At 43.0% G+C, this 20,270-nt stretch overlaps 1 protein-coding gene across 3 annotated transcripts in view; it reads right to left on the bottom strand.

The window, feature by feature from the left end:
• Ets1 (ETS proto-oncogene 1, transcription factor) overlaps positions 1-20,270 on the bottom strand; it is a 122,538-nt gene that overhangs the window by 98,874 nt on the left and 3,394 nt on the right. For all 3 annotated transcript variants that reach the window (XM_029542893.1, XM_029542892.1, XM_029542894.1), the window contains exon 2: positions 10,507-10,589. In XM_029542893.1, the coding sequence (XP_029398753.1) occupies positions 10,507-10,575 (69 nt within the window). In that variant the 5' untranslated portion in view covers positions 10,576-10,589. The remainder of the gene's footprint in view (positions 1-10,506; positions 10,590-20,270) is intronic.

Raw genomic sequence — 20,270 nt, 5'->3', positions numbered from 1 at the left:
TGATAGCCATATTTTTGTCTATCATGGGATGACTAGGGTGATTAGATGTGTGTTTGTCTCCCCAGGAAAAACATTGTCACACAATGGGAGCTTACAGAAAAGTAAACAGGAAGTTACACTGACAGGGTGTGACAGTATTAAGTACCAAGGAAGAGGACAATTGTAGTGACATTTTTGAGTCATTTAAAATCCCAGGTGTAAGGATGCAGGGCTGCTTCAGACATCTACAGCACTGACCATGATTTGCCTCGTGCTCCAGCAAAAGCATGGTTTTGCCAGCTGCAGATAGTTTCTTTGATTGTGTGATGTTTAGAATTATGGAAACTTTTCAGAGGGTATATAAATTCAAGGACCCTGAGAGGCGGGGTCAGTGGTTGTTGGTCATTCAGCAGGGTATGTGGGGTTTGTTAGTAGTCGTGCTCAAAGAAAAAAACAAAAGGAAAGAAATTAGACTCAGGAATCTCTCTCTCTCTCTCTCTCTCTCTCTCTCTCTCTCTCTCTCTCTCTCTCTCTCTCTTTCTCTCTCTCTCTCTCTCTTCCTTCTTCCCTGTCTTTTTTCCTCTCCTATCTAGTGAGAGAGCCTGAAACCAGATAGATAAGGAGTGGGAGAAAAAGAACCCACAGAGCTGCAAAGACCAGCTACAGAAAGGTAGCAGGGAAGACTTTCCAGAGAAGGCAAACTAAGAGGAGAGCTAAAGGCTGATTGATATTGAATATTGGTAAATGGCCAAGAAACTGAAAGGTAAAAAAGAAAGCAGGCCCAAAGGTCAAGACAGACACAACAGCTACAGAAAGAGGAATGAAACAAGGCTCGGGCAAGTCAGAGAAAGCTGGAGACTTTCTCTGGTGGGGACCAACCTTGGAGAAAAGCACTGTCTTGGGTCCCTGTAAGGAGTGCGATAAGCACAAAATCAGACCAAAGGTAAAACAAGCAAGGAGTAAGACATAAATACCAGAGTATGAAGGCTGTATATCTGCCCTGTTAACCCAATACATTCTAGACAGAGCCATTTGATGGTGCTAAGTAGGACAGACTGGGCAGTAGAAGAAGGTGAAGACAGACAGTAAGAGTCCTATCAAGCTACATGGAGCTGAGGCATGACCATAAACCTATACTACTGACCAGGTACCATTTTTATTTTCAAATTATTTAAATTAAATACTAATTTACATAATGAGTTTTAGCTGATTATGATTTTTAAAATTATATCAAGATAGTCTTCAGATTAATTGTGGAGTTTGGGTACCTACCTCACACGAAGCCTCATTAATCTGGCCTAATCCAGCTATGAAGAAAGACTTAGATTTGTGTCATCCCAGGGGTGAAGGTAGAAACAGAGGTGCAGCCTTCTAAAGGAAGCATCAGCATGATTTCTTGAATGAGGCAAAGAAAGAAAAGAGAAAAAGAAATCCAAGATACCCAGAGTGCTTGCTCTCCTACTGTAAAAATGCTGAGCTTTGGTGAATACGTAAGGAAAGGGGAAGATAATGTTGCTCTGGGCTGTGTTTAAACAGAGGGATGGCAGAGCAACTCATTAGAGCAGTTTCTAAGACAGGAAAGAGTGAAGTTAGAGCTGCTTACATAAAGACTCTAGTTTGAGCACAGATTCAAGGAGATCGGCAGGTAAAGCAAAAAGGGAAACCATAAAATATGGCTCTTTTGTCCTTTGTGTTTCTTGTCATTATAAGAAAATGTCCAACAGAAACAACTCAAGGGTAGAAACTTTTTATTAGGCCTTGAAGTTTCACAGGGCCATAGTCTACCACGTCAGGGTTGGCAAAGTCAAACAGCTTGGTCTGAGGCACAGAAGTGCGCCACAGTGACTATAGCAGCTGATCAAGAACATGGAATGGAAGAGGGATGTTCTAGCACTATTCTTAGTCACTTCTTGTGTCGTCCAGGCCCCACCTCCTGAAGGCTCCATGACTTTCAAAGTCATAACACAGCCTGTGGGAGACAGTTCAGACCCATAGGTCTGTAATGATATGAGAAATAAGGGTATAAAACAAAGAGGCAGTAGGAAATGTTATAGAAGAAAAATACAGTAATTGTATACAGTTGTGGTGGCCAACAGCGAGCTTAAACATGAGCAGTGGTTTCTAAGTGCCCACTAAGAAAGAATGCGAAGGGGGAACCATGAATAATAGCCAAAGAATAATAGCTCTTGATGTCTCTGCCATGTTCTATCACCCTTGCTGTGAAGAACAATTCAGTGAGCATCTCTGCAGAGTGGCATAATGGAAGAGCATCTAGGAGCCTGCTACCTAATAGTCCCACCTACATTAACTCTGGAATCCGGTAGACCAAAGACACAGCTTTATCACTACTCTGTTCTAAGGTGTTCTAAGTTGTACTGGACATCTTCTCAGGGTACCAATCTACTCTTCTTACAGTGAAAGGTCCCTGTCTGTGCTTCCTCTCTGCTTCATGCATCAGAGTCAGGTTCGGCTACTGTTCCTTCTAGCCTGCAGGCAGCTGTGTCTCCAGAGCCACCGTTCCCCCTCCCCTACTAGTCTTGCTACATCCCAAAGCCATTCTGTTTGTTCATAGTCCCCGAAGTCCCCCAGAATTGAAAAGAAAGAATAAGTAGATATTTTATAATATCAAATCAGAAACATGTGGAATCAGTGCATCTGTGCAAGTGTGTGAGCTGTTCTTCCAGTGCCTCTCCAGCTTTAGCCAAACAGCCTTCAGGTTGCAAGTGTTTGCTCAATAACTCCTCCCTCCCTCTCCTTTTCTTGTGTTCGATAGACACACTGCATTTCCCTTGGTTGACAACTGAAGTCCAGGGTTTAGCTTTATGCCATAAACATAGAAGGCCCAATAAACACTTCAAGATGTTTTTCAATCCAGAATTACAGTAGAGTCAGCACTGGGCAGGATGGACATTGTGATTTGTCATCTAGGAAAACTGCATTAAGTTCTGGGAATGGCAGACACTCATATATTCTACCAGGAACACAGAGGCCTATAAAGCAGGATGCTTATGTGTAAGTCCTGTTCCACCACCACAGAGCTGTATAACCTCTGGCCTATCACTTGACCTCTCTAAGCTTTTGCTTCCGGAGGAGGATAACTTGATGATCTGTAAGTTCCTTGCCAACTCAAACTCTCCATTTTGCTGACCTGAGCACATTCCGTCCCCTGACCTTGTAACTGGCAATCTTCAGATCAACTGCCCCTGGGAGGGAAAAGCAAGTCCATTGGGCCAAAAGTTGTCAGAGTCATGATGTGTGTTCATGGCAGTGTCCCTGTCACGTATTAAGCCTTCACACTGTGTCCTTATGCTTTCCAAAGGCATGCTCAAACAGTGTTTTCCTCCCATATAACCCACTATTCAGAAGACAAAAGTGGGGCTTAGGCAGTTCCTGAGGTTGAGCAATTACTGGGCTCTCCTGTGGTGAAGATTATAAAATACTGCAATGCATAAGACATCCCACAGACTTCTAATAGATCCGGAAGTCTCTGGGTCTTACAAGATGCTGTGTAAGGCATCTTCCTTCTTCCTTCCTCTGACTGCCAAGCACATCTATAGAGTTCTTTGGGCAGTGCTAATGAAGAATTCTTATCAGGCTGTGTTTGGCCTCAGAATGGTACAGGGACATAGAGCTGATTCCTGGGTACACACAGCCAATGTCTTCTGAGCTCTCCTGGGGGTGCCTGGGAAGGAGGGGGCACAAAAGGGGTGGTAATAGCCACCAGGAGAGGCAGGAACATACAAAATAGCAAAGTCTCAGGGGGCAATTTAATTTTAGACTCAAGGCCAGGAAATTCTTTTTAAAACAATGAGGAGTGATAGGCTTGGACCTTGGTGAAAGGGCAAGCTTGACCCTCTAAAGGCTCTGGGAAACAAAAAGAAACAAGACGGAGAGGGCTGCGGGACAGAGGTGGTGTTCTTCATGGTCAGCTGCTTTTGGCTTCCCTGCAGACCAAAAGACTTCCACTCACATCGGACATTCACTGAGACCCAGCCCAACGGCGTGGGAATGGTGGAGTGTTAAAAAGTCCCTGGAAGTCTAAAGACCTTACAGTCTTGTGGAGACGCATTTCTAGGTGAAATGTATACCAATTGTCAGCTTTGAATCCCTACTGTCTCTGTGTTACCCCTCACTCAGCCAGAAGCCCTTAACCTTGTATGGGCAACCCCATGGGATGGCAGTTTCAGGGACCCCATGGTGTGAGGAGTATAGTAATGCTGATTTGGTATCTTGGGGTAGAATCCAGTCAGGAGAACATGGCAGCCAGGATAAATGACAGTCAGTTTTGCACTTTGTTCAGTGGTCTATCTAATATAGCTCTGGCTCTTTCTTATATCAGGGGAAGACAAGTTTTCATAAATAAAGTCTGTGAATAAAAGTTGGTCCTAAGTTTCCATATGCTATAAAATAGCTTTTTGAAAAATGAATAGGGCACACAACTTAAATCCTAGCACCCAGGCAGAGGCAGGCCAATATTTATGAGTTTGAAGCCAGTATGGTCTACAAAGTAAATTCCAGATTCTACTTCAAAATAATAAATAAATAAATAAAAACAAAAGGAATACTGTAGTAAGGACTTGCTATGATTGAATATGTTCCCACAATCTGTTGTTGTTTATGGTGATGGTGGTGGTGGTGGTGTTTTCAAGACAGGGTTTCACAGTGTAGCCCTGGCTGTCCTGGAACTCCCTCTGTAGACCAGGCTGGCCTCTAACTCACAGAGATCCACCTTCCTTTGCCTCCTGAGTATTGGGATTAAAGGCATGTGCCACCACTGCCCCAAGCCTATTTTTGAAATTTATTCACCAATACGATAACATTAAAAGTTGGGGCATCCAGGAGGTGAGAAAGTCATTGGGTGGTACCTTACAGATGATATAAGACCCTTGTAAGATAGCTTGAGGAAGTAGGTTCAGTCCTTCCCATCCTTCAGCCCTGCCTGTAAGGACAGAGCATTCATCTCCCCTAGAAGGCACAGCAATGAGGCACCATCCTGGAAGGAAAGACTGAGGCCTCACAAGACCCAGAACCTATCAGGGCCTTGATCTTGAATCTTCTTAGCTTCCAGAACTGTGGCAATAACTTTATAAGTTTCCTACTCTCATAAATTTAGTGATAGCAACAAAAATAGATTTAAAAAGAGGTTAGAGTCACATTCTGTGCTTTGCTGGAATTATGAAGTTGGGCAATTTATTTAACCATGTAGGGCCTTTGTGTTCCAATGTTGTAACATTCAACTTGTAGCCTGACTCTGAAATTACCTAGTTTGTACTGGCTGACCCTAACAGCTCAGAAATATCAAGTTACCTAAGATGGTAGAAAATTAGATGATTAAAAGACAGGCAGATGGACAGATGGACAGGTGGACAGACATACATACATACAGATAGATGATAGATAAATAGATTGATAGATAGACACACATATGCATATGTAATTACTCTATTAAACTTCCATACTTTCATAAGTGCCAGCATTGCACCCAAGCAACAAGAGAAAAAGAACATCTTTTCTGGTTTCTACCGAGATTCTAAATTTCTTTTGAGTGTTCCCACTTTTCTAAACAAAGCATTAACCACAACTCCACATGATTCCCACAGAGCCTGAGTAGTATCTATTATGGCTTCACAGTAGCAAGCATGGTGGCCAAACACACAGCACAGGAACAGCACATGATCACTCCATGAACACACCCAGAAGCTGGAAGCCTGCAGCATGAATGGTAGACATGAGGAGACTATCAACAGCCAGAGCCAAGGCTTAGAAGAGAATCGCTGTCCTAAGAGGCCCTCCTATTAAACCAAACTACTATAGACAAGAGAACCAGGTCTGGTTACACAATAGAGCTGTAAACCACCAGCCCATGACAAGAGAAATTTGATCTGGTGGCAAGAGGGCTCTTTCTCATTCAAGGGAGCATGAAGCAAGGAGATTTCCTAACAAGAGTGTCACCACCTCAACCCCATCTTGTTTAATAGCACCCCTGTAGAGACAAGTGAAAATCTTCTCTTCTCCACACCCCGTGCCAATTATCTTTTAAACATAATTTAAGAACCCAAAATAGAAAGGAAAGACATGGTGAGTGACAGGAAAATAACAGGAATTAACCGAGATCACCTTCATGGAGGCACTGGACAAGAGTGTCCGTCCAATAGAAGCAGCACCGTGACCTTCACGGTAGGGTTATATTCACCTGTTTTGTAGACAGGAATGCCGTGGCTCAGGGTGTTAATGATTTGCTCACTTTTGCTGCTTAAGGAATGACAGACTAGGTTTTTCTGCCTCCTCTCATGTGCTTTTCGAAGTGGTCTTCTACAACTTGTGGTTATCATTTGAATCATCCCCTAAAACCCAGGTAAGAATTTAATCACTGTTATGATAAGCCACAGAGTGGAACCATCCATGGTGACTGAACAAAGACGCTGCTCTCCTGAGTCAGTCAGCACTATGACTGTAGAAGCAGATTCCTGATGAGAAGAACTGAGCTCAGTTAGGCCTCTTCCTGACCTCACTCTCTCATGCTCGCCACCCCCCCCCGCCCCACCCACCATCCACTCACTCTCAAATTCCACATCCTAAGCTTGTAGATACAATGTTATTGTGCACCGTGTAAAGATTAGCCATGAATTATCCAAATGCTGGTTTCTGGGCCCCCATATCTGGTTGCAATCCTTATTCTGAGAATGTCCTTTCTTAACGTTGTGTCCATTGCTCCTCTAATTATTCCCTTATTGGTCAATAAAGAAGCTGATCAGCCAATGACCGAGCAGGGAAAAGAATAGGGCTGGATTTCCTCCCAGCCAGGGGAGGAAGAATAGAGAAAGAGAGGAAGTGCAGATTAGCCACTGAAAGAGAGTCTGGGAGACACCACAAAGCACTTGGACCCCAGAGAGCCAGACCCCTGATAATCTCGGAAGATTAAAATACCACTCAGTTGTTGTCCCTAAAAGCTTGTTACATAAATATAATAGTACAGTCTCGATTATTTGGGAGCTAGCCTGGTTAAAAGGAAAACTGCAACAAACATTTATAAATTGCCACTCACATAAGATGACTCCACAATCTTTAGGACAGAGCAAGAAAGTCTTCACTAGATATAGCCCTGGGGTATTAGGCTTACTGGACTCTAGAATGGAGCCTAAAATAATGTGCTGGTGTTGTTGTTGTTGTTGTTTTGTTTTGTTTTGATTATTTGTTTATAAATTATACAATCTCTAAAGTTTTGTTTTAGCAGAAAAAAAAAAAAAAAGAGTATAGTCCAGGTGCATCCCAAAGCTACCTGTCCTGGGAGCCCCAGGACATCTTAAGGTATAGGAGGAAGGTGGTTTCTCCTGCTACCTAGAGTATATGAAGACAGAAACTATATATATATATATATATATATATATATATATATATATATATATATATATATATAGTCTGTTAGTCAATCAATCATAACAGAAAGGAAAAATACAATACACAAAAAAGGCCAGACTGGGTGGCAGAGACTTGTAATTCAGGCTATTTAATAGGGTGAGGCTGGAGGATCATAGGATCAAGATTAGTATAGGGAGATTAAGGGAACCCTGTCTCAGGTTTTTTTTAACAAGTATAAAGGTGGCTAGAGGTTTATTGCTCAGAAGTAAAACACTTGTCTAGCGTGCTTGAGGCTCAATCATCAGCACTATATAAAAGAAGGAAAAGAGAAGGGAGGGGAGGAAAGGGAGATACGAAAGGAAATTTTCTAGATCTTAGAGAGAATGACAGGATTCAGAATTAATCTCAATACCTCTGAGATGGGGACTGGAGAGATGGACCGTTCAGCAGTTAAGAGCACACACTGCTCCTGCAGAAGACATAGTTTCAGTTCCCATCACCCAAACCAAATGACTCACATCTTCCTATGACTTCACCTCTAGAGGATTCAACAAGGCTAATGCAAATACAGACATGCACACACACACACACACACACACACACACACACACGCACACACACACACACACACACACACACCATACTTAAAACAAAGAAACAAAACTCTGAGAGAACGCTTGTGTGAGGATTGTCCTGTGGGACTTATTTTGCAAATGTCAGTAGGTGAACTTGTTGGCTGGGATGATGATCTTTGGTACCACCGATTGAACATTCAGCCAATGGGGCAAGCACGCAAGTCCTATTAGCACAGTCTAGGACTATGTGACAGATGCTTGAGCCAGGCAGTGGCTGACGGCCTCTCTCAGGTCCCTCTCAAGCTGACATGCAGTGTATACTCAGGGACATTTCCTTCTCCCAGACCCTTCAGTGATCACCTGTATGAAGTAGCTCTGAGTTCATACTGCTTTACTCTGCATAACACAGTAGCCTTTAGACAAGGGCAAGACTGTTTTTAAATCTTAGAAACATTTTAAAGTGTGCATGATGTGTGTGATAGCCTGATGGACCTGGAGGGCAACTTTATGGGCTCAGATTTTCTTCCACCTTCACGTGGGATCTGAAAGCCTAATCAGGCTTTCTAAGCAAGTGCTTCTACCCACAGAGCCATCTCCTGTAGAGAGAATCTCTTGTGTGTTGTACGGATGCATCCTGTCAGTTAAAAAACCTATGGCCTATAGGAAAGGGCAAGGTAGAAGGTGGGACATCTGGGTGGCAGAAAGGATTCTGGGATGATGGCAGCATGAGTGATTTGCCAGGGAAGATGTGATGAGACAGCCACATGGTACCTGAGCACAAGTAACCAGCCATGTGGCAGAATATAGATTCATATAAATGGATTATTTTAAGTTATTAGCCAGTCAGAGAACAAGCCTAGCTGTATGGCCTGGGTATTTGTAAATATATTTTGAGTCTGAATTGTTATTCTGGGGAACTTGGAGCCCAAGAGGAAAACAGACCATTACAGTATCGCCAGCCTAGAATTCTTTTATAAAATATACTCACAGGTTTGTTTGTTTCTAAAGCCTTGTAGGACAGTTTCAGAATTTTTCATCTGGAAAATATAGGCACCATATTTATAAAAGAAGTATGTTTGACCTACGGTGAAAGAATGGGGACTCTTCAATATGGTCACCCTACCCTCAGGCGGGGATGTTCCCTAAACAGTCTTAACAAAAGACATTTTGAATGTGTATTTCATTTATCCTCTGGGGTATCAGTATATTCCGTGTGGAACAGCACCCTGGGAACCATACCTTAACCCTGGTCATATTATTATGTGTCCCAAAGCCTGCAGCTCTGAGAAGTGGTAAGTAGGTAATTATTACCCCTACCTTCTGCACGGCTCAAGATGCTTCCTAGGATCCTGTCCACATGGGCCCCAAATAAGGTAATTCCTTTGGGCATCCTCCACACTTCCTCCTTGTCAGGAGGAACCTTGGCATAACCCTGACCCTAAAATAACCCAGCCTATGTTATGTTTAGTTAAAACTCTAAGCAGTCTAGCCCTCCTACACCTGCCCTCCTCAAGGTACGTCATCAGTGTGGTGTTCAAAGAAGGATTACGCAGGAAAGAGCCAATGAGCCAGTACTAGAGGGACTTCCAGAGCCCACAAGGGCCAGAATAGCATAACAGGAAAGAACACTTCTCTGGTCATATGCAAGGGGCCCACCCACCACCCATGTAAGTACCTGGAAGCTAAACCCCTACCACACAAAAGCCAGACAGCTGACAAAAGTGTTCTTTCTTTACCTCCAGGCTATGACATACCATCCTTCATTACAGTCTCTAGAGGACCTGACCTCACAAGCCAGAAGATTCCGTGCCCTGCTCATGACAGATTGGCCCTGGGGCAGAGAACATGAGTTCTTCATCAATGGGCCATTACCTGAGAACTTCGGAGTTTTAACAACTGTTTCAAGGATGCTTCTTAACTGATGACGTTTCAAGGATGCTTCTAGTACAAGTAACCAGAGAATGCTAATCAGACTTGTAGTTCAAACTGTGGGACTTGGCTACCTGGTAATCTTCCAGGACCAGAAAATACTTGGTTTTAAAAGATGTTTATTAAAATAATATGCTAAATGGAACCCTTTGGGATGGGAACACGGTCTCACTTTTTAAAGTGATGTTTTACAAGTAAATCAAGCCAGCTTAGACCAATCTTGGCATGTAGCAGGATCTGCCATCAAATGTGAAGCTGTCCTGGACCAGCATTCTCCACCGAAGGATAACCAACTTTAAGAGCTGCAACCCCTTGCTCTGGAGCTGTGGGATTATTATTATTATTAATTATTATTATTGTAGGAACTTAGCTGTATACCTGGACTCTTCCGACTAAGGAATGGTAGCACGTTCCAAAATTTGACAGCCCAATATGTCTCCAGACACCATGCAATATCTCCTTAAGAGGAGGCACATTTTCTGAAACTAAAAACCTTCAACGAATCCAGGATTCTTGAATTCCTATTTTATATTCACATAAAATGTACATGACCTCATAATAGAACTCTTCCAAGAGGTCCAAAGCTGAATCCAGGGGCAAGAAGAAATGCCCAGAGGAGGCTGGGTGGGTAAGGGAAGGAAGCAGGGAAGAGACCATCGCTCACCGCCACTGCAGGATGAGGTGCAGAGAATGTGGAGGGGCTGCCCACGGTGGGATCCACATAGTAGCTCATTCTGTTCTCCACACCTGCACAAGAGAAAACATTGGCTGAGCCTGGGGCTGCATACGGGTGTGGGGACATCAACCCCCCAAAGGCATCCAATCGTAGACCTAGGAGCCTTCCCAGCAACTATCCAGTTAACTTCTTTGTGAGGCAGAGAAGTAAACAGAATTCAGAACGGTGGGTAACCTAAGCCAGGGAAATGGTGGAATAGACCCTGGCATAGCTGTACTGGCTGGTTTTGTGTCAACTTGACACAGGCTGGAGTTATCACAGAGACAGGAGCTTCAGTTGGGGAAATGCCTCCATGAGATCCAGCTGTAAGGCTTTTTCTCAATTAGTGATCAAAATGGGTGGTCCCCTTGTGGGTGGTGCCATCCCTGGGCTGGTAGTCTTGGTTCTATAAGAGAGCAAGATGAGCAAGCCAGNGGANGCAAGCCAGTAANNAACATCCNTCCATGGCCTCTGCATCAGCTCCTGCTTCCTGACCTGTTTAAGTTCCAGTCCTGACTTCCTTTGGTGATGAACATCAATGTTGAAAATGTAAGCTGAATAAACCCTTTCCTCCCCAACTTGCTTCTTGGTCATGATGTTTGNGCAAGAATAAAAACTCTGACTAAGACAAAAGCCAACCCACATGGATAGAAGATCATGTCTGTGGGCTGCAGACATGGCAGACAGTGACAGGGTCTAAACCTTTTACAGAATTTCTGGGCAGGGACTAAGTCTTGTGTGTCATTTTAAATAAGACCTCCATCCATGTTTCACATCTCTCCAACCCCACCCAGACCTGTCACCCAGCAAGAATTCCGTATGGAATAAATGAATTATTGATAAAAGAATATATAAAGATAAAAAACAATATATAAATATTGTCTTAGAGGAAGAAGAAAGAAAAAAGAACTTCCATGAAGAACCCCCAACCCTGGGCACAGAGATATACAGATGCACTCTCTAAAAGACTGAACAAATTCATCTCCTATCAAGAGAAGGGCTCAAAAAATAGTTCTTATTGAGAGCTATTATCTCTGTTGGAAGTCTGAATGCAAAGAATGTTCATAGAAAATTCTGACTTAGAGGGATTTTCCAGCAAGCTACTGGTCACCAAGAAAATCGTTGATATATCAAACATTTCTGTTGAGTGCTCTCCAGAGTGCAAAAGTTCATACACTTTCATAAATTCAATGCTACACATAAAAATATGCCTCTCTTGAATGATTGAGAAGATTACATTCCTAGCCTATCGTTCAAAGGGCAAATTCCTATTGTTAGGAAGTGACTTTTCATCCCACCCCCACCCCCGTTGCTTCTCCAGTGGCCACCCCTCCTTCCCCCCTCATTCCTGTGTATACTTCCATCAATCGGCCTATTTCAAGAGAACCTAGCAAGTACAGAGATTGGTTTTATGTTCATTGTGCAGTTCCAGCTCCCTATGTTGATAGTGCCTGACAGCCAGTGACATAGCTATGTTCGCAGGGGGTGTATTCCCAGGATAGGTTAAACAGGCTGGGCAATGCACAATTCTATTCACTAAAGGCCCCACCAGCTGGGCCACACCATCATCTGGGTGAGAAATTTGAGCTTTGAAGGCAGAACTTATCCCTACAGCTGTATAGAATTTTGCTTTGAAGTATTTCACCTTATTAATGTGCCTTTCCTCCTCAAAGTGCAATATAGTCTAAATGACACTAACAACAAGCAACAACAACAAAGTAGCTAAAAATCAGCTAGCTAAGATTTCTAGGTAGCTTGGCTATGCTAGTTGGGATTTCATCTTGTCCCTGCTGCAACGAATGAAGCTAGGAGGAGCTCTGCAGTGCTAATGCTGAATGTCTAAGAAAGATCAAGGATGGCCCATCCAAGAACACTATCCCCACCTATTGTCTGTCCAATGATTTTGCTAAAATTACTGTGCGGCTCCATGACTTGGACTTTGAGCGGGACACTGAGCACTGACTAGGGGGTAGATCTACACAGCATGGACCAACGTGGGCCTGTGCCAACCGGGTGTTGTAAAGATGGTGTCTTGTTGCTCAATGGCCCCTCCGCCTCTGAAGCATTCTCTGTTACCGATTTTTTGGTTTTGTTTTAACCTGAAAATTAAGTTTAAAGGCCTTAACAAGTCACCCTCAAAATAGATTGACACATACAAGGATGAGACTTCAAGCTGAACGGAATCTCCTACACTGAAAGTGGCTTACCGGAATGAGAGTGCCTGAGGAAACGCCAGCCAGCCCCCCAAAGTCCTGCCGGATGGTTTGTACCTTTATACTGGAAATGTCCAGGCACGAGGGATTCCTACTTCCTGGGAACCATTCAACCTTCTGGTTTCCCTCCAAAACCCAGCAGAGATCCCATGGTCCCTACAGGCCTGTCCTATATCTCACAACCATACAGCAGGGTTTATTAAAAAATCTATTTATTACTTCAATAGTTACTCTGCTCCTTCCATGTATGAAGCAATGTGCTGGACCCTTGAGACACACTAGTAAACGAAGCACAGACTCCTATCTCCTGGCTCTTGGCTTCTAACAGCCTCAGGATAAGGAAGCTGAGAAAGACAGTCTATGGCTTCAGCAGTAGAGAAGAGAGATTCATCCACATGGAACTGTCCTGTTGTGATCAGTAGTTTGCCAAAAATAGGGAAAACTTAGGCAGCAGTTGGTTCTGTGGGGCCCAGAGAATAGGAACTCGTGGAAGGTTGAAGAGGGAGGTTTAACCACATGGCCCTATGAATCATTTGGACTCCCCTAGCAGCAAAGGACCTTCACCCTTCTGCATGTGCGGTTCACATATACATCTGCGAGAGAAAGAACTTTGTGAATTGGCAGTATGGTGCTGGAGCCCAGCTCAAAGACAACAAGAGTTTCTGTCTGCCAGCCAGACAACACTCCCCTTCATAGCAACGCACTTGGAAAAAGGTCCGGTGGAAACATGTTTTCTCTTCCAGTTGATGGAGGGAGGGAGGAAACCTCTGGCCGAACATCTGGTGCATTCTGTGCTGGACCATAAGCTCCACAGCATGAATGACACTTCCCTTGGGGAAAAGCCCTTTGCCCAGGGAGGAAACTGAAAAGAGGGAGTTGCCAGGGATTTCAAGGGCTCTCATCACAGGAAATAACTCTGGGACAGAAACGGATTGCTGCTTTATTATTTTTTTGGAGAAAGAAAAAAAGAACCTGCCCCTTTCCAGCTTGCAGATTGTGACATAGAACAGCTGCTGGAGCGCTAAACCCTTTCTGAAGATGCAAAAGGGTGTGTGTGTGTGTGTGTGTGTGTGTGTGTGTGTGTGTGTGTGTGTGTGTGTGTGTGTGTGTGTGTGTGTGTGTGTGTGTGTGTGTGTGTTCTTCTCTTGGCTTTTTGGCCCACAAGAACTCCCTCCCACATGACTACTTGAACATCAGCTGGACCTGAATATCTTGTCTTGGCTTTGCACATGTGTATTACCTAAATAGCAAACAACTGTCTGATTTGAAGCCTTCCTCTCTAGTTGAGAAGCAGCCCTGAGACCTGTCTGAGTGTAGAAACGATGGGAACCTGTGGGAACACTGAATCACTCCGAGCTAAATTTGCTTTTCCTCAGTGGAAGCAGCAATGCCCAGTTAACTGAATGGGTGCTTCCAAAGCCAAGCTGCTAACCTCGGATCCTCCACCTTCCATACTCTCTCCAAGTCCACAGGCCACAGAGCATCGCTGTATCCACAACCTTCCACTCAGCTTCTCCCTCCTCTGCCCTACTTTGGTTGAAATGATCCTGGAAATGACCTCTGTACTTAGTTTTCCCCAAGAAGTGAGAGCCCTGTGTCTCCTGAAGGCTATAGGCTGATGTCAGACCTCAGTGCCACCGCCCCTGGCTCGGCCACTCTTCACCCCAGCAGGGGCTAGCTACTCCTCTCCAAAAAAATATCTCCAACGTATTATCTGCCTATTGTTTGCACGTTATCACACCGGTTCTACCAACATCTGTTTCTATTTATCTCTTCCACTTGATTCTCAACTAGTTGAAGGTAGGTTCTCTGCTTTTTTCACTTTGCATGACAGCAACTTGATGTTTTTAATCTGTGGGTGGGTGGACGGATAAACAATCCACATAAGACTAAGCATGGAAGAGATGGATCAGCTGGGAGTGCGTATGTTTTACAAAATCGGAGGCTCTGCCAAAATTGCATGTCTGGATAAGGACTGCTTGAAATGAGCGTGCTCCGAGTCCATCTCTAAGCAGGAATTGTTGTGCCATGTTCGCGGCACTACTTGTTTTCACGTCGCCTTATCTAGCAAACCTTTTCCCACTGCCCCATACGCACAGGCACGCCAGGCACTGGGTCAAGCTCCCCAGAGCAGGATTTAATCCATCCCTCCACCTCACATCTCCCGGTTGCCTCTGAGTCTTACCACGTGACTGATATGCAAATGCCTGCTGGGGATTAGCATCAAAGTTAGAAAACCTGCACTTTGGCTGCTGTTAGCCCCCTTTCAATGAGGAGGAAGTCTAAGATGCACTGTCAGCTGGCCCAGTTAGATCCGACCCTGCAGCGTCACCCTTTCTTTTGCTGTGCCTCTCTGCCTTCTTCATCCTAGACCTTAGGGACCAAGTAAGATAGCGATATCAATTAAAACAAATAAACAGTCAACAGTCTGGCCTATGGGGATGTCTCATATCCGACATAACTCTTGAAAACTAGTTTTCCACTCACTTCTAGAAAGTGTTTGACTTTGTAAAGTATATGGCGATTTCAAGTTCCACCTGGTCCGGGGCCTTGTAACTCTGCCAGGACCTGCCAGCCCGTCGCACCGCCCACGGTCTAGAGACAGTAATCACAAAGCAGAGAATAGCAAGCAACAGGGATGTGTGAGGTCAAAGCAACAGAAGAATAGCGACCCTGGGGAGATACCCCTTGATCGAGCAGAATCCAGTTCACACAGCTCTGCCCTGCTTGATCCCATCTGTAGGTAAGGTCTCATCAGTCAAGTGCTTTTAATTTGAAATGATTGGTTCTTAGAGAAAATCTATACCCTTAACCAATTACCCAGCAAATCACACTTGATTCCCCACCTATTCCTCAAACACTTAGAACTCTAGCACCAAAAAAGACTGAGACAGAAACGTGATGAGTTCATGGTCAGGCTGTACTACAAAGTGAACTCTTATTTCAAAGTAAATAATCTCTCCAAATAACACAGTAGCATGCGTTTATTACAAATGTTTTTTAAATGTGCATGCTCTGAAATCATTTTTCTCTTAAAAAACAAAACAAAACCCCAAAACACTACATTGGAAATAGAAAGTCTTGGAATTGGTGACTTCTTTTAATTTAAAGTTAGCTTTCTGAATGCCAGCAAACAGTTTGACTTTTGAAAACAGGACTTTAAAAGTTGTCTTTTGTTGACCATTATTTATATTTAGAAATCAACTGTCACTTTTATGTTTGCTTAATGAGATGATTCTTTTGTACTGTTCTGTGCTATTTTATAGTTAGTCCTTACATTTTCTTCACCAACTAATAAATACCTAGATGTGTGTGTGTGTGGGGGGGGGAAATAATTCAGAAAAGCTTCAAATGGTTGTTTAAAAAAAAAGATCTTCAGTCCTACTATCCACAGATAATCGTCTTCATGATATAATTTTAATATGCTGCTTTATTCTCTGCTTTTTTATTAATATTTGACATAAGGCAATGGACATTTTTCTGTGTCAGTAAGTATTGTTCTCTCTTGAGACTGTAAATACACGCAAATATTCTGTGTTTCATAACATACACTTAACCAGCATTATATTGTTACTGCCTTTTCTTAAGATGGAGTCTTTTTGTACATAGACCAGCCTGGCCCAGACTTCCCTGTATTCCCTAGTTGCTTATACTGACAAAGAAGTCTGTACATGTTCAAGGTTGGGGTAACTTTTTCCTGTATATTCTCAATGTTTGACTTGTTGGATGGAAACAGGAGTCTGACTATGCCATCCAAGTGTGTCCTGCACTCTGTGGCCACCCTGATTTCCCTTTTGTAAGTGACGCTGACCTCCAACAAAGTATGATACTCTGTTGTCATCTCCCCTAGAGCCAGGAGTTGCCTGAAAGAGAGACCGTGTCTTTTTAAATGGTGCATACCAATCATGCAACCTGCATTTGTTGACTGGGTAAAGGATCAAGTCAGAGCATAACCAAAAGGATACAGATCTCTTTAGGATAAAACTATCTCACCACCTAATGTGGAGGGTGTCCACTCGCAACAGCGGGGTTCTTAAATACAACAGAGGAGGTGTCGGGCATACTCACACACANACACACACACACACACACACACACATATATATATATATATATATATATATATATATATATACACATATATTCGTATATATATAATATATATGTTATATGTAGCATACATATATATATATGCTACAGATAACATTGTATTTATCTTCAATCTAATTAATGTACCACACTATTCTGTCTGTCTTCCTCCATCATAGCTTAATTCCCACACTCCACTCCGGCCATGGCATTTCTCCACTTATTTTTGTAGATAGCTTTTTGAACTGTTAGCACGATGAAGGCTACCACGGCCAGTTTTCTAAAAGCTCAAAGTTAAGAGAGCGCATGTTAAATAACAGAACATCCTGGGGGTAGGGGGAGGCAGAGGTTCTCAACCTGTGTGTCGGGACAGGAATTGCCTAAGACCATGGAAAACCACAGATCATAACAGGGAGCAAGATTACAGTTACAAAGTAGCAACTCAAATAATTTATGGTTGGAGGTCACCACAATATGAGGGACTGTATTCAAGGGTCGCAGTGTTAGGGGGCTTGAGAACCATGGAGAGATGAACTGAAAGTGGGTGGTTAGAGCTGAGAGCAGTCTTTCTTCCTTGCTCCTAAGATTTAATGACCCTCATTTTCTTTAAGGGCTGAAGTGTCATGGTAGTGAGTATCCTTTCCTACTTTAAATGGTGGCTTTGACCTGACTGATAAAGACAATGTTCTGAATGATGTGTGCTGCCCTCTCCTGCATCTTCCATAGTCACCTACTCTGTCACAGTGCTCGGAGACAGCAAGTACTAACTGCAGCACAGTTAGCATGTCCTCTCTCTCTCTCTCTCTCTCTCTCTCTCTCTCTCTCTCTCTCTCTCTTGTACTAACTGCAGCATAGTTAGCATGTCTTCTCTCCCTCACTTCTCTTTCTTTCACCCACTGCTTGCTACTAAAAGAAATGCTCCAAGAGTCTAGAATCTTAAATAATTTCTTTTCAATCCATGGTATGACCTACATTTACAATCTAGATTTTATATTGAGTCCTTGCTTCTCAGAAGATCTCAAGAAAACAGAAAGGTCATAGAAAGACCGAGGGACTGGATCGTTTTAAATGTATGCCTCTAAAACGGAATTAAAAGATACCAGCCGACATGGATCTCTCAAATCTGGCAAGCAACTTCTGGGACTATGTCTAATTGTGATTTTCATGGTGGGGTTTCATTTGTTTTATTGCCCAAATTCTAAGGTTCCAATTTCCCAGTGTAATGCTAAACAGCTTGCTGGCATTCTGCTACTCAAAGGGGTTTTGCAGAGTCAATGAATTTTCGACTCAGAAAAAATTAATCAAATCAGCTCATTTTTATTTCAATAAGCCAAGGCCAGAGAGCTGAGGTGCCAAGAAGAGCTTCGGAGTTGCAGACTGTGTGTCGGCGTGGCTCACCTTCCTGAGTGTGCCAACCATCACCTAGAATTTCTTCACTTCACAGTCTTAAGTTTTCCTCAACCATAAAATGAAGACAAGAATACCGACCCTTTGAGGACTGCTGAGGAGGCATATACAAAATAGAATTATTTAGCTGTGTTATCAACAATACTTGACATTCACTGTTAGTAGGAAAGATGGATCTTAGTATTTTTATTACATTAGCATTATTTTTACTGCTCGAGGTAGCAGAGGTTACCTACTTAAGAATGAGATGTAGTGGTGCTTATCTTTAACCCTAGGATGCAGAGGCAGGCAGTTATCTGTGAGTTCCAGGTAAGTCAGCAGTATACAGTGAGGCCTTGTCTGGAAGAGAGAGAGAGAGAGAGAGAGAGAGAGAGAGAGAGAAGAGGGTGGGCTAAGACCTAGAACCCTGTGGTCTAAATCTTCACCTCTTTTTTTTAAAACTGACATTTAAGTCATCAAAAAAAAAATCCCTTTCATAACCCTCTTTAGTAGAGAATTTTCACAAGACAAAAGAGGCATATTTTCAGTGAATGCTAGGCATCCTGTACTATTGTTATACATACACCCAAGAAGCAAACATATTGTTACAGGTCCAACAGAGCTCCTGCAAAGACTGCAGCTGCAGTCCCATAAACCAGAACTACTGCAGATTCCTGAACTGAATACATACACATACATATGTATATACTGGCACATATACACATACACATATACACATGTGCATGTACATATATATGTATGAATATATGCCAAGCACATATATATGTATATATGCCAGAATATATATGTGTGTGTATGTATACATATGCATATATGTATGTGTATGTTTATGTATATGTTTATATATACGCCAGACTATGTATATATGTATATGTGTATATGTACATGTCTATGTATATCCATCTTTTGTGGACTAACATAGCAACTGGCTATAAATACAGGCAAATTAGTAGGCTGCTCTAGAAAGCATTGAAAGGGTCATATTTGTCTGGGACTTCCATTTTTGTAACTGTCGTTGCCTTTGATTTGATACAGTGCCACCCAATGAAGTGCACATGAATGTGAATCCCACAGTTCTGCTTACAAAGCAGCTCCAGGCCACTAAGATGACTGTGTCAGGACAAGGCTACAGGTCTAAGGACCTCACCCAGGAGCATGCTGGACTCACCCGATTACACTTAGAAAACCTTTTACTAAGATGAAAACTTAGGAAGCAGAGTCACCTGGGAAATAGAAGCAAACATGTGTGCCCACGGCTGAGCAGAAGTCTGTGGATCTGTGGATCCAAGGCACACCTGGCTAAGACAAAATGTGCAGCTCAGGAGAGACTGAGTCTCCCATGCCAAAGCATGTCTTTCCCAAGAAATGTGGCCAGTCCTTTATACTTCTATAACCTTAAGAAACCGAAGCCCTCAGATTGATCCCTCAAGGCCAGGAATTCCAGGCTAAGGAGTGTAGGGAGACCTTCCCACAGAGGAGGCAGAGACTGGCAGTGAGTGGTCTTGCTACAGCCACAGGATTCATCTAAGGACCATCACCCAGAGGCACCAAAAGAGAAGTCTGAAGGTTGACTTGTCCCAATTTTTAAAGATTTATTTATTTATTTATTTATTATATGTAAGTACACTGTAGCTGTCTCCAGATACACCAGAAGAGGGCGTCAGATCTCATCACAGGTGGTTGTGAGCCACCATGTGGTTGCTGGGAATTGAACTCAGGACCTTCAGAAGAGCAGTCAGTGCTCTTACCCACTAAGCCATCTCTCCAGTCCCTTGTCCCAATTTTTAAAAGACTCAAAGAGCCTTTAGAAATTCTTTGAAATATTTCTACAAATGTTTGTGAAAACTACTTTTAAATAAAAACAGGCAGGAAAGAAAGAAAGAAAGAAAGAAAGAAAGAAAGAAAGAAAGAAAGAAAGAAAGAAAGAAAGAAAGAGAAAGAAAGAAAGGAAGGAAGAGAAGGAAGAGAGAGGGAGGGAGGGAAGGAGAGAGAGAGAGAGAGAGA

The sequence above is a fragment of the Mus pahari genome, chromosome 10 (genome assembly GCF_900095145.1).
Source record: "Mus pahari chromosome 10, PAHARI_EIJ_v1.1, whole genome shotgun sequence".
Lineage (NCBI taxonomy): Eukaryota > Metazoa > Chordata > Mammalia > Rodentia > Muridae > Mus > Mus pahari.
This window is presented reverse-complemented; position numbering and strand designations above follow the sequence as displayed.